This window comes from Phoca vitulina, unplaced genomic scaffold (genome assembly GCF_004348235.1).
Source record: "Phoca vitulina isolate PV1807 unplaced genomic scaffold, GSC_HSeal_1.0 scaffold24, whole genome shotgun sequence".
Taxonomy (NCBI): Eukaryota; Metazoa; Chordata; class Mammalia; order Carnivora; family Phocidae; genus Phoca; species Phoca vitulina.
In genome coordinates, this window is record NW_022589727.1 from 11,529,277 (window position 1) to 11,544,422 (window position 15,146).

General features: G+C 39.7%; 1 protein-coding gene across 2 annotated transcripts in view; it reads left to right on the forward strand.

Annotated features, from left to right (window-relative positions):
- Window positions 1–15,146, forward strand: part of B4GALT6 (beta-1,4-galactosyltransferase 6) — a 65,624-nt gene that overhangs the window by 15,466 nt on the left and 35,012 nt on the right. For both annotated transcript variants that reach the window (XM_032421221.1, XM_032421220.1), the window contains exons 2-3: window positions 8,195–8,311; window positions 14,416–14,529. In XM_032421221.1, coding sequence (XP_032277112.1) covers window positions 8,212–8,311; window positions 14,416–14,529 — 214 coding nt within the window. In that variant the 5' untranslated portion in view covers window positions 8,195–8,211. The remainder of the gene's footprint in view (window positions 1–8,194; window positions 8,312–14,415; window positions 14,530–15,146) is intronic.

A 15,146-nucleotide genomic window follows, 5' to 3' on the forward strand; every position in this document is an offset into this window, starting at 1 on the left:
TGTGTGTGTGTGTGTGTGTGTGTGTGTGTGTGTGTAAAATATCCCTTGCCTTTTCTTATCTGAACATTTGTCATTGGATTTAGAGCCCACCCAGATAATCCGGGATGATCTTCTCATCTCAAGATCCTTAATTACATCTGCAAAGACTCCTTTTCCAAATAAGATAACGTTTTCACAGCTTCTGAGGATTAGGATTCACATATTTTTTTGGGGGGGGGGGGGGGCCCATTCAACCTGCTACATACAGGTGGTTTAAGAATTAAATGAAATATAATTATATGTATGTGTATTTAAATATATTTATACATGACCAATGTAGGTACTCAATAAATGTTAATTCATTTCCCTTCTCTTTATTTTTTTAAAAAATTTTATTTGTTAGCTCATGCACGCACACATGCGTGCACACACTCAGGGAGGGGCAGAGGGGGAGGGAGAGGGAAAGAATCTCACGTGGACTCTGTGCCGTGCACGGAGCAATGTACAGATGGAGTCAGAGACTGGAGTGATGTGACCACGAGCCCAGGAAGGCAAGAAATGCCAACAGGCACCTGCCCATACAGGGGCTCAGTCTCATGACCCTGAGATCATGACTTGAGCTGAAACCAAGAGTCGGACGCTTAGCTGACTGAGCCACCCAGGGGCCCCTCCCTTCTCTTGAGAAGCCTCTGCCCGCCGACATTCTGCATCCCGGCATGATTTTGGCAGTTAGTACAGGCATATCTCATTTTATTATGCTTCACTTTATTGTGCTTTGCAGATAACAAATTTTTTATAAATTGAAAGTTTGTGGCAATCTTCTATTAAGCAAGCCTATTACTGCCATTTCTCCAACAATATCTGCTCACTTCATGTCTCTGTCACATTTGATAATTGTCGTAATATTTCAAACCTTTTCATTATTATTATATATGTTATGGTCATCTGTGTTCTTTGATGTTACTATTGTAATTGTTTTGGGTGTCATGAACTGTGCTCCTATAAGACAGCAAACTTAATCGATAAAAGTGTGTGTTCTGACTGCTTCGCTGACTGACCATTCCCCATCAGTCTCCCTCTCCTTGGGCCTCCCTATATTCCCTGAGACACAACAATATTGAAATTAGGCTAATTAATAATCCTACAGTGGCCTCTAACTGTTCACCTGAAAGGAAGTGTCACATGTCTCTCACTTTATTTATTTTTTTAAAGATTTTATTTATTTATTTGAGAGAGAATGAGAGAGAGCACATGAGAGGGGGGAGGGTCAGAGGGAGAAGCAGACTCCCTGCCGAGCAGGGAGCCCGATGCGGGACTCGATCCAGGGACTCCAGGATCATGACCTGAGCCGAAGGCAGTCGCTTAACCAACTGAGCCACCCAGGCGCCCCACATGTCTCTCACTTTAAATCAAAAGCTAGAAGTGATTATGCTTAATGAGGAAGGGATGTCGAAAGCCGAGATAGGCAAAAGGCTGGGCGTCTTGCATCAAACAGTTAACCAAGATGTGAATGCAGAGGAATGGTTCTTTTTTTTTTACATATTATTTATTTGAGAGAAAGACAGCAGGAGCAGAGGGAAAGAGACAAGCAGACTCACTGCTGAGCAGGGAGCCCAATATGGGGCTCGATCCTAGGACCCTGGGATCATGACCTGAGCCGAGGGCAGACGCTTAACCGACTGAGCCACCCAGGCGCCCCTACAGCAATGGTTCTGGAAGGAAATTAAAAGTGCTACTCCAGTGAAGCAAGTGAAAAAATCTTATTGCTGAAGTGGAAAATGTTTTAGTGTTTGGTTAGAAGATCCAACCAGCCACAATTATTTCCTGAAGCCAGAGCCTAATCCAGAGCAAGGCCCTAAATCTCTTCAATTCCATGAAGGCTGAGAGAGGTGAGGAACCTGCAGGAGAAAAGTCTGAAGCTAGCAGAGGATGGTTCATGAGGTTTAAAGAAAGAACATGACAGAGCAAGGTGGAAGCAGCAAGTGCTGATGTAGAAGCTGTAACAAGTGATCCAGAAAGTCTAGTTAATTAATGAAGGTGGCTACACTAAACAACAGATTTCCAATGTAGACAAAATAGTTTTCTGTTGGAAGAAGATGCCATCTAGGACTTTTATAGCTAGAGAAGGGGAGTCAGTGCCTGGTTTCAAAGCTTCAAAGGACAGGTGGACTCTCTTGTTAGGTAGGGGCTAATGTAGCTGGTGACTTTAAGTTGAAGCCATTGCTCATTTGCCATTCCCCAATTCTTAGGACCCTGAAGAATTATGCTAAATCTACTCTGCCTGTGCTCTAGAAATGGAAAAACAAAGCCTCGGTGAGAGCACATTTGTTTACAACATGGTTTACTGAATATTTTAAGCCTACTGTTGAGACCTACTGCTTAGAAAAAAAGGTTTCTTACAAGATATTACTGCTCATTGACAATGTACCTTGTCACTCAAGAGCTCTGATGGAGATACACAATGAGGTTGGTATTTTCATGCCTGCTAAAACCACATCCATGCTGGAGCTCATGGGTCAAGGAATCATTTTGACTTTCAAGTCTTATTTAAGAATACATTTCATAAAGCTTTACCTGCCATACATAGTAATTCCTCTGATGGATCTGGGCAAGGTAAATTGAAAACCTTCTGGAAAGGATTCCCCCTTCTAGATCCCATTAAGAACATTTATGATGGGAAGAGGTCCAAATATCAGCATTACCAAGAGTTTGGAAGAAGTTGATTCCAGCCCTCATGGATGACTTTGAGGGATTCAAGACTTTGTGGAGGAAGTCACTGCAGATGTGGTGGAAAGAGCAAGAGAACTAGAATTAGAAGCGGAGCCTGAAGATGTAACTGAATTGCTGTCAATCTCCTGAGAAAATTCGAACAGATGAGGAGCTGCTTCTTATGGATGAGTAAAGAACATGGTTTCTTGAGATGGCTTCCACTCCTGGTGCAGATGCTGTGAAGATTGTTGAAATGACAATAAAGGATTTCATAAGCTTAGTTGGTAAAGCAGTGGCAGGGTTTGAGAGGATTGACTCCAGTTTTGAAAGAAGTTCTACTGTGGGTAAAATGCTACAAACAGCATTAACATGCTGCCGAGAAATCACTGATGAAAGGAAGACTCATTCGATGTGGCAGACTTCATTGTTGTCTTATTTTAAGAAATTGCCACAGCCACCCCACCATCAGCAATCACCACCCTGATTGGTCAGCAGCCACCAACACTCCCATCAAGAGGCAAGACCCTCCATCAGCAAAAAGGTTATTACTTGCTGAAAGCTCAGATGATGATTAAGATTTTTTTGGCAATAAAATATTTTTAAATTAAGGTATGTACATTGCTTTTGAAGACGTAATGCTATTGCACACCTAAGAGACTATAGTGTAAACTTTTATATGCACTGGGAAATTAAAACATTTATTTGACTTGATTTATTGCAATATGTGCTTTCTTGTGGTGGTCTGCAGCAGAACTGCAATGTCTCTGAGTTAAGCCTGCTCTCAGTTCAGGACTTTCCTGCCCCACTTCGTCCCCCATGGATGTCCTGTTGGTGGCCGTCAGGCAGTCTGGTCCTTGTCTTCCATCCTCCCTTGTGTGGCCACGTCAGGTCCTCGTAGTTGTGACCTGCTCTCCCTTGCATCTCTCCAGACCATAGTCTTCTAACCTTATCCTTCTGGCACTTTCTCACTATTGTTAACATTGCCTCTCATCTTCACAAGGACCTCGAGTCCTCTCCCCTCTTTTCTTCTGTTTTTTCACACCATCCATCCACTTAGACCTTTACAAATTATTTTTCACTGCTGCCAAACTCTACTCAAGTCAGATTGTTTACTCCTGGATGTGCTGTGCACCCGTGCACCCCAGAGCCTCTGCTTATGCTGTCCCCTCGGTGGAAGTGTTCTTTTCCATCCTTCCTCCTATTTCTTTCAGTGCCTTAAGTTTAAATTTACTCTTTCTTCCCTCTTCTTAGGCCACAGTCATGCTCAGGTTTCTCCTGTCTAAAAAAAAAAACTTCCTTGACCTTGCTGTCACTTCTCTTAAAATTGCTTTTACTTTGTCACTATCCACTTTACTCTTTCCTACTTGCCTTTTGTTTCCATTGCTTTCCAGAAACTCTTCTTTTAAAGATTGACAGTGATCTCCTAACAGTATTTTTAAGAGGCTGCATTGTATGGTGGTAAAGAGCTAGACTGCTGGGGCCAGCCTGCTGGCATTTGAATTCTGACTCCACCACCAACTAATAATAACTATGTGACCTTGAGCAAGCTACTTAACTCCATGTTCCAATTTCTTTATCTGTAAAATGGGGATAATATTAGTACCAACATTATAGGGTTGCTTATAAGGATTAATTAGGTTAGTATATGTAAAGCTCTTCTAAGGTTGCCTGGCAAAGAGTATGCACCAATTATTAGTGTTTTATTTTTTTAAGCTCTTATTTTTTAGTCTTTTTAGCCTCCGTGGTGTTTGATATGGTTGACCATTTCCTCTTCTTCACTGTGTTCAAGCTCAGACTAATTCATCTTGGGGCATTTTATCTTTGTGATCCTCTTTGTGGTCTCTTTCCATGTATCTGAACTTCACTTTCTTACACCTTTTCTGGATAATTTTTCCTTATGGTAATTCAGCACCATAGTTCCCACTCTTATATGAATGTCACCCCAAATTGTATTTCTTGCCCTTCTTTCTTAGCTCCAGTCCTGCACTTACAATGTACCTATCCAGCATAATCTCCCTCTCAAAATCAGCTCCTCACTGGATTACTTTTTGTTAACGGACCTGCGGCAGTGTATCATAGTATTGGGACCAGGGGGATGTTGTGTCCGAGGCCTTTGAAGCTCAGGAAAGCTTTCTAGATCAGTGCAGACTGGCACATTCTCCTTGTCTAGGATACTTTTTTCACTGAACAAAGCTGGATGTGGAAAGGGATGGGGAGACACAGTACTAGCAAGTGCATTCCTCATTCCTTAGTTTTCTTAAGTGGAGAACGAGGCAAGTTCATAAATCGCTTACCTCACAAACCCGGGTAGGATGCTTAGAAGCTCTTGTAAACTTGATTTTTGAGGGTTGTTTTTTTTTTTTTTTATAAGTTGTAGGTATCTCCCACCCCCCAAAAGCAGACCTAGGTAAATAAGTTAAATTTATGTCTCACAAAGCAGAGGCGTATAGCAAATTAACTAAATTAGAGAACAGGGCATGATTTTAATTAAGCAGTGGTAGTTTTTAGTGTATTTCTGAGTTGTCTCAGTACCAAAGGGCAAAGCTGAGAAAGATTTCCCTGTTTTCTGAAATGCAGTTTCTTTTACTTGGAATAGAAATTTTAGACAAAGATTTCCTCTAACTTGCTGGCTTGCCAATAAGATGTTACATTTTATATTAATGGTAATTAGCGGTCATATAGTTATTTGAGTGTGGGTTAACAGTTTAGGGTGTTTAGAAATCAGACAGTTGGAACCATTCTCATGCTGGGTTAGTGTGCCTTGCAACACTTGGACACATTGCATTCTTCCTGTTAACAAGGACTCTATTTAAACAAAACAGCTTCGTTCCCTAATGGGTTTTGATCTTTAGGGATTAAACCCATGAGGACCATTAACCTAAGGAGTGTAACTCAATTAGCTGTAAATGATTTAAAATAAACTAATAGATTCTCATTTTGGAGAGCTTGGTGTCTTGCATTCCTTAATTTTATCTCCATCCATCTAATGAATAGTAAATGCATTCTTTTGGTAAATGGTTCACCATCGTCACAGTTGCCATCAGTCATCATTTCTTTTTTTTTTTTTTTTCCTGTAACAGGTTTGTTACCTGATGTTTCGGAAGTTTTTAGGATAATTTGACTTTGATGATTCTTATCTATACCAGATCTTTCTTTGCTGCTTAAATCTGACTTGGCTTCATGATGTCAGACAATATTCTTTATATGAGTAGGTGTGTTAAAAATTCCGTTTCCAGGACACGTGGAAGTGCACTGATGTTCTTACCTAGCAGATCCTTGCTTGGACCAGTATTGTTTCCAGCTGCTTAGTTCTGCTGCCCCATGATAGGTCCTCTCTACGGTTTGGTGCAGAAAAAAATGTTACAAGATATTAGATCACTGAGAACAAATTTCATATATAACTTTAGGATTCAATGATCCAAGGTGTTGTAAACCAGTAGGCATTAGTTTTCTATTTGATGGTTTTCCCTGCATCATTTCAGTTGAATTTTAGATCTTGGCTTTTGCTAATGTTAGTTGGCTTTTACTGAATGTTTTCCTACATTTTGGGTTGGCTGTTCTTTTTGTTTTCATTTTTCACTTTGTCTCTTTTCTTCTTTCTTTTAAAGTCCACTCAAGAGCAAAAATGTAATAAAAACTTGCATTTGTAGCCCCATGGGTGTAATAAATTTAAACCTAAACAAGTTATATCTAATTATAGGACTGCTTTCTAGAGAGGATGTAGACACACTCTTAAAAATGATTTGAGGTAAAACTTATTTGCAGCTTGGATTTCTATTTTCTGTTATGGATTGACTGTAAAAGGGGAAGTGTTACTGTACTCTGCTTCTGTATTACTTTTATTTATTCTGTCTTTTGTACTTTGAGCAAGTTAAAATTTATGTAAAAAATGGCAAAGGAGAGGTGTGCCTGAGTGGCTCAGTCAGTTAAGCGGTTAAGCAGTTAAGCATCTGCCTTCAGCTCAGGTTATGATCTTGGGGTTCTGGGGATGGAGCCCCTCATCAGGTTTTCTGCTCAGCGGGGAGCCTGCTTCTCCCTCTCCCTCTGCTCCTCCCCCAGCTCGTGCCTGTGCACGCTCACTCTCCCTCTCTCTCTCTCTCCCTCTCTCTCTCTCTCCCTCAAATAAGGAAATAAAATCTTTTAAAAAATGGGAAAGGTGGTAGTAAACATCACGTTTTGCTTACCTCTGCAGCATCTCAAGGAAGTAGAGCAGGGCCCAGAAAATTAGTTGGCATTTCAGATTTTTTAATTTAGCATTCATTTTTTGAGAGTGTCATTACAGTGTTCAGGGGCAGCTTATTTTAAAATTGAAAGAAGTCATTAACTGAGACTTGCAGTTTTTTGGTTTTGCCATGAAAATGATCTTCCTCCTCTTGAATGAGTGGAGTTTATGATTTTTTGGCTGTATTCTTGGAGAATTGAGAGTAGAAAGGCATTTAGAGAACATCTAATGCAATACCGACTTTTTAGGTGAGGAAACTGAGATTCAGTGAGCTGTCCAAAGTTATGCATTGTGCTCACAGAATCAGGACCGAGAAAGAAAGGATCTTTTGATTACTTCTGTGCTTCTCTGAGGAGTCCTAGCATCTCAAGAGGCAGAGATGTTTGTCATCTTTGGCAATTTACCAGTTTCTCCCACAGCAAGAAATTAGGGGCCTAGTTTTGAAGCACTTAGCACAAATAATTAAATGTACCAACTTGAAAATGCACATTGATTTTGATTTTGTCTGCTTTTACAATCCTGGTAGGTAGATTTGTGATTGAAAGGGAGTGTAAAACTTCTAAGTAATTAACTCAGTAGAGAGAAATTACCAAAATAGATAGTGATTCTAGGTCATTCTGCCCCCTAACTCTCCTTCCCCAAACACACTGAGAATTTACAAGATCCATTGAAAGATTCATATTCATACTAGATATTATGGTGATTTATGATATATTTACTATTAGATAAGGAATCCTTGCCCTTGTGGAGTTTTGGATTTGAGGGAATTAATGTAGAATTAGAGAAAGTATACTATATGATTGTATATTTGCAATAAAATGCCTTTTTGAAATTTGTAAGTATATTTTATGGTAGAAAATCACTTATGGATAAAGGAATTCATTATGATATTCATTTAGTCTCATTCTATTTGATGGATTTTACTACTTGAATTTTTCATTTTTATTGTTTTAAAAAAGCATTTTTTACAAGTTTGTTTTTTTGGTTTCTTTTTTTTTTTAGATTTTATTTTTTTTTAGGAAATCTCTGCGCCCAACATGGGGCTCAAACTTGCAACCCCAAGATCAAGAGTTGCATGCTCTTCTGCCTGAGCTCGCCAGGCACCCCTGTTTTTATAAATTTTTGATAATGGGAAATAGTCATTTTATATTTCTGTTTTCCCTTTGGACATGCTAATTGAGTCAGTTTGGGTTTATTGGGCAGTTCCCTAGTCTGAATATTATTTTATTAAATTAAAAAAAAAGCTTACTGAGTTAATGATATTTTCTCTCTTTTCTTTTGTAGCCAACACATATCTCTTTATGGTACAAGCTCGAGGAATAATGTTGAGAGAAAATGTGAAAACAATAGGGCATATGATCAGGCTTTACACAAATAAAAACACTACTCTCAATGGTACAGGTAAGATTGCTTGCTTCTTAAACGTGCTTTGTTTTTACTTCTTTACCTTTGTAGTCAAAAAAGTAAACCAGATCTCTCAAGCTCTGGTTTTGCCTCTGAGACTCCTTCCTGTTAAAGATAAAGGTATCCGCTACTGAGCGTCCTGGGAGATTCGTTCACCGCTCGAGCCAGTGCTTTCCATGTTTTAGGATATGTAAAGGTGTTCTCTCAGAGGTGATGGGGGTTTTGTCCAAAGATACTTAAGTTAATTCTTTATTTTAAAGTTAATTCCTGCAAACATAAAATACAAAAAGCAGCTTGTGCTTTTTTCAATTCACCTGTCGTAGTTAAGAAAAGTCAACCACAAAGAGAATAATTTATCCATATTAGTCATTCTGCCATCTCTCTTTATGCCCATTCTAACTCCTAAAATGTTTTTCCAACTATGTTTAGGAAGTACTTACTGTTTTTAATTATAGAAGATTCTTAATAATTTTATGGCCTTTTTAGGGGGCTTAAGGAGAAATTATATAAAAGTGGAAATCCATAGTTGCTCTTGTCTTTTAAAAATATTATCTGGAAGTAGAGTGTCCATCAGAATCATGTGAGGTTAAAACCAAGTAATAGGCCAAAGTAGTGATTGAATGAAGGCAGAATTGATGCAAAATAGATTGAACTATCATTTAAGAATGCTCAGCCTCCCATGGGGTAGTGTTTCTGCACTGTCTCCTGAAGTGTTATTAGATGTTACTTAAAGGTTTCAGTTAACTGGTTGTCACTTGTTGCATCCTCTCTATTCTTATTTTAAACGGTTAAAGATTTCATTCCTGTCAACAGTTCGCAATTGTGCCACTGTAAATGACAGACAGATACACACACACACACACACACACACACACACACACTACTAATGGGAAGTCCCTATCTGCCAACCATAGATACTTTTTCTTAAAATGTATGTTAAGGTGAGTAATAGTTTACCCTTCTAAAAATTCACAACTGTATCAAATTGATTCTTAATTTAATTTCACACATGCTTCTGCAAAATCCGTTCTAGTCATTTGCCTGATTTGTTTTATGATGCCACAAATCAAAACACTCTTGTTTTCTCCCTTTTAAGTTGAAAAAAATTTCTTTTAGAAAGACTGTTATTGTACCTTATATTTTAATAGTATTGTAAAAATTTCATTAATTGGTCTTCTGCTTTAATTGGTCTTCGGAATAGTAGGTCGATGTTAGGAGCAGTTTAAACATTATAAAAGCTTCTTCAGGACTTGTCCTGGTTGAATAAGTTGATTGTGAAAGTGTTCGTTAAAAGTTCACTCAACTGAACAGAAATACTCAGCATCCTTAGATTCCTGTCGTATAAGGGAGTGCGGGACATCTGTGCATAATCGAGTTCCTTTCCTGGGGCATGAATAAGTTTTATGTGGGAACTCAGTTGCGCTTGATTAGGAGAATTGATTACTAGGTCAAGACAAACTCTCTCCCCCACCCACACCCCACAACTGGAAGACAAGAAAAAGGGAAATTCTCTTTTCCCCTTGCCAACTCATAGTTTCAATACTGACCACACAACCACTACCTACTTTGATTAGAGTTGGCTTACTTTTATGAACCTTTGAAAACTTTTCTCATGGTTCCTTTACTGGTGGTAAAACTGTTCTCAGGAGATAGTCCATCAGGTAGGAATTGGGTTTGGTTGTAAGAGAGTCCTGGCTGCAGTGGCTTAAGCCCATGAGACTCTATGTTCTAATGTAAAAGAGATCCGGAAGTTGGATGTCTGGGGCCGTGGTGGAGAAAGTCTCCACACGCCTTCCATCTTCTGCTCTGTCACGGAGTTTTATAGTCTTCGAAGGTTGTTGTGGGGCTCCAGTCTTTCTATTTGTACTTGGGTTAGAAAGGAGGAGGAAAGGAAGAGAGAAGAAGAACAGAGGGACCCTTTTAAGGAGACTTCCCAGAAGTTTCACATGGTATTTCTGCTTCCATTGCATTGGCCAGGACTTTGTTGTAGGGACTGTAAATTACAGTCTTTGAGCTGGGTACACTGGTGCTTTGAATGTAATTGGGGTTCTGTTACCTAAGGAGAAAGGGAAAATGGAGTTTGAGTAGGCAACTGTGAGACTCTGCTGTGTTCATGTATATTGAACAATTCATGTAGTCAGTATTCTTACCCAGATACTTGGAGACACAGCATTAAGAAGAACATCCTCCCTTTGTATGAGGATCTCAAGGCTTTGAGAAAGTTGGAAGCATGCATAGTTACTTATAATGCAGTTGTTTATTTCTGCACAGACTTATATAGATATAATCTGTCAACAAGGAGACAATGGCCAAGAAGGTGTACTAAGAGCTAATTGAACTCTAGGGGAGACTTGATTAACATGTACTGGCTCATTTAAAATTTAACACTTGATGGCAATAGGTTGTGATAGTTCTAAGTACATTTGATTTCAAAAAGTGGTTTTTAATCTTGTACCTGACTTTCTGCAGCACCAAGTGTAAATAGATACTACATATAATATTTTTGCAAAGAAATCACATACTCTCATAATCAAATGATTATAGCCTTGTAGCTATGGAGTTAGTCAAATTAAGGAAACAAGATGTAATCAGTGAATAATTACCGAAGCAGATGATAAGGGTCATGCAGTGTTAGAACTGGTAGGTTGGTTAGAAATAGCCGAGCACACTTCCTTGTTTGATGGCCATGTGGTCTGAATCCTTAGACACCGCCAGACAGACACAGCAAGCCAGGGGTGAACAGACTAGAATTCTCACGGAGTTTCTGTACCTGCTTTAAGCTGCCCTTTGCAGGAAGAACAAAGCCCTTGAGAGTCCAATTTGGTGCAATTCTCCTTTTCCTATAAGTGATAAGGTCCAGTGAGAGCTGAGGAGGGGACCTGTCCAGCAGTTTTCATTCTGTGTTTCTCTTTTCTTCATCTGTGGCTCTAGAAAAGAGGAAGAAGTTCTGGGGATCCCAGAACTCATTGTGTTTTCATCCATCCATTCATTAGATGAAATAATGTCTACATTTTAAAGCAGTTGTGGCAGATCCGTCTCAAATGCATCTATCATGCGTAACCTTTTAAAACTGGGTTTGAAAGCAGTGGTTATACTTGATGGACCCAAACACTTTTGTGGGAATAATGATTTTGTGGGTTTATTACAGTATAGTCTCCAAAAGCTTAAATTATTGTTGGCTGAATGATCAGTTGTGAAGTGTTCATTTACAGTAAGTTTTTACCATGTTGTAGATAGTTTGTTAGATACTGGAAATCAAAGGCAATTTGATTTAAAAAAAGAGGTATTCAGACTAGTGGCCGGGGTGGGTGGATAGACTTACACATGATACATTGGGATGACATAAGCAGCACTGGACACAGTACCCAAGGAATGCAGAGACTTTTCTGTAACTCTGGCAGTGAGTTGATCCTTATGATCATTTGTAATGATTTAGCCAAGAATAACACGTTTAGCTCCAAAACTTTGTATTTAAAGGAAGTGAATATACTGTTATTCCATGTCTTTGAGTTTTTTTTTTTTTTAATTTAGTCCTTTAAAAACTGATCAAAGTGATACATGGGTTCTCTTGTGAAAGACTCAGTCATTCTAGCACTAAAATAAAAAGTGAAACAGTCCTCTAGGTCTTCTGGTGCCACCAGCCTCCCCAGGGGGAGCTTCCGTTAGCAGTTTGTTTTGCAGAAATATCTAGAGAGCTTACAATTTCTGTGAGTTGGATGTAGATTTATAGAATCATAGCATATGGCTAAGAGAAGGGGCCCAAACATTAATTACAAGAAATAATAAATTATGCAAAATAAGAAAATACTCTTATCTAAAGTTATCTACATGACATTAAGAAATACTTGAGAATTTTGAGAATGTTAATATTTATCTGCCTCAGGATTATAAGAAAATGAATCTTCAGAATACATAAAGGCCAGGGACAACCTTATTTATCTTCTGTTTTTAGATCCTACAAATGCATGGACTATACTAGCTGCCTAGTATAGTAGGAGTCCCCATAAATGCAGAAAAATTTTTTGAATATAACTTGAAATTTGATTTATATCTAGATGTATTTTTAAAAAGCATCTTAAGGAAAGAATCAGAACTTTAATGGACTTACACTTATTTTATGTTCAGTATCTTTAAATCTTTCAGATGTGTATGGGGCCATACAGAGTATGGACTCCTAGAGGGGTCTCTGTGCTCTTGGTGTGTCCCTGGGCTTACAAAGCAGTTACTGTCCACTGAACGCCCCCTCCCCTTTGGCTTGGAGGATTTTCCTATGAAGTGCTTTCTAGGGCTGCTCTGGAGAGAGCTCTTGGGAGGATTCTGTCACTGGGGCTTTCCCACTTTCCCATTTCCTGGAATAGGCCTTAGCGGTTGTACATCATTCGGCCCTACTTATCATCTTGGGGTTTCCTGGCAATAAATACACTTATCTTAAAACCTTCCCCATGCCCTGCCAAATTCATAACTGGGATTTCCGTGCAGTCCTTTGGAATTGGACCTTCTCCTCCAGCTTCTGTCTCCTCGTTGGTACCAGAACCCCTTACCCTCCGCAGAGCAGCCTCTGCAGGGTCCCTTCCAGCAGGTGTGCCTTCGCTCGGCAGTGCCGTCCTAGAGCCCAGGCTGCACCCCTTGTCAAGTCCATTTTGATGATAGTGAATATCTATGTCAGGCAAAAGGTTTGCAGGGTCAGTGTTTAGTGTTCTTTGACTCTTCTCATATACTTCATATTCAATTGCCAGGATTCTACTATCTTTCCCTAGGGAGAGGGTTTAGCTTTTACAGTTTAGTAAGGTGTGTGATTTTTACCTTTCGCTTTTTGCTTGCTGGTCACTGGCAGACAGGCCTCTCTTTCAAGTCATGTGCCTGTTCTCCTCTTTCTTATCTCTGCGTGCAGACCAGTTCAGATAGGAATAACTCCATCAACAGAGCAGATTACCGAGGTTGAAAGGATGTCTTTGCATTTTCCTAAAGTGTCTGCTAGAGCTTCATTTCCTGTGGGTACGTGGTTTATGATCTGGGACACAGACTCTCATTTAATCAGCTGTTTCCATGTCTTGTCTCTTACTGTACGTTGATCTCATTCTCTTTGGCTTCCTCTGACATAGAGGAAACTGGCCGGTCATGGTTCTCAGACTTGCATCTCAGAACCTTGTTCCAGAAAGGGCTGAAACATGAGCTTTTTGGTTCCAAGTTCAAAATTTCTAAGGTTCTGAATGTCCCGGGTTAAGTCACGTGCACGGCTCTGAACCAGTCGCTCAGAGCTCCAGCCATTGAATTAGGTATATGGGCCCGGGATTGTTCTAAGCAATTTGTGCATTTCTCTTATGGAAATCTGAAAATGGCTACATGAGGTAGGCAGAGAAGAGAAACTACATCGTCTTGCCCTGTGCCACAAAGCTCGTGCATGTCGGAGCAAGGATTTGAACTCCACATTTCACTGTGGTGCTCTAACCAGTGCCCTCCATGCCGTAAAACTTGCAGTATCTAAAGATGACGGACCTAATGTAATACACAGCTCAGGGCTCCCCAGGGACTGCAGCCTACGAGTTGGGAACTTAAAGATTTAAAATGGACTGTGTTACGGAAGTTGAGTGGGTAAATCTCATTCTTAAGTGTGGGGTGGTGAGAAAACAATACTCCCACCCCTCAACCCGGTGCTTACTAGAAGCATTGTGCCGTAGCTCTGTGGTCGCCCAGGATACCCTTGGCCATTGATAGTGGAGGGGATTCCCTGGTGTACTTTCCCAGTCCCTTTTGATCTTGCTCAGCCGGGGGGAGGGATGGGAGCAGGTGTTCTCATAGGGTCGCAGATGAGCCTGCTCTGTATGTGTGCACTGATGAGTCCAGGCTGCTCTCTAGACTTGTCCCCGAGTTCCCTTGGGAAATCATGCTGAGAGGTCCTTTCCAGTAGCAGTGAAGGGTGAATGGGAGAGTAGCCACCGCAGCTGTGTTTGCTTTTCTCTGGTTCTTTATAGGTAATTGCTTTTAAGTACCTCTGTAGATTGCATATTGCAGGTCTTCTTACAGTGATAGTGACATATTTCATACTAGGAGCAAAGCAGAAGGCAGTTTTTTGGTTGTAACTTCTTTCCTCTCTCTCCAAGATTATCCTGAAGGCAATAATTCAAGCGATTATCTTGTTCAAACAACAACATATCTTCCGGAAAACTTCACATATTCACCATATCTACCCTGCCCAGAGAAACTGCCTTATATGCGTAAGTGTCATCTAATTTTGACTTAACTCTTTGCTTGTGTTATAATAGAGTAATAAAAACCACATGGTTTGAGCACACCACGCTCAGATCATTACTGTGGGTGCTAATATTCATGTTACGTGGCATGTAACCTCTGTTGTGAGTTTGATATGTATTCTTACAGGTTATTTTAAAATTACTTTTTATACAAATAGATGGTTAGATAGAAAATTATAATGTTGCAAAGGTTTTAAGAATTTATATAAATGGTCTTAAAATTACAATTCTTTCTATAAGTTGCTTGCTTTTTTAAGAACTATCCATGTTGATACATACAGATCTCTATTTTTTTTAGCTACTGTATAGTACATCTTTGAATAAATGTACCACATTTCAGTTACCTTTTTCTCTGCTGATGGAAATTTAGGTTATTTCTACTTTTTTGCTATCACAAAGTACTGTTATAGGGAGCAGCAGAGTACAGAGTTCTCTGCATGTGGTGCATATGTGTTTGGGGGTTCAGACTTAGAACTGGAGTTGCTATATAGGCTGGCTTGGTTTAGCACCAAAGCAGCTGGACCAGTTTATATCCCCAACAGCAAAGCTTGAATGTACCGTATTGATATGGATGGACTTTA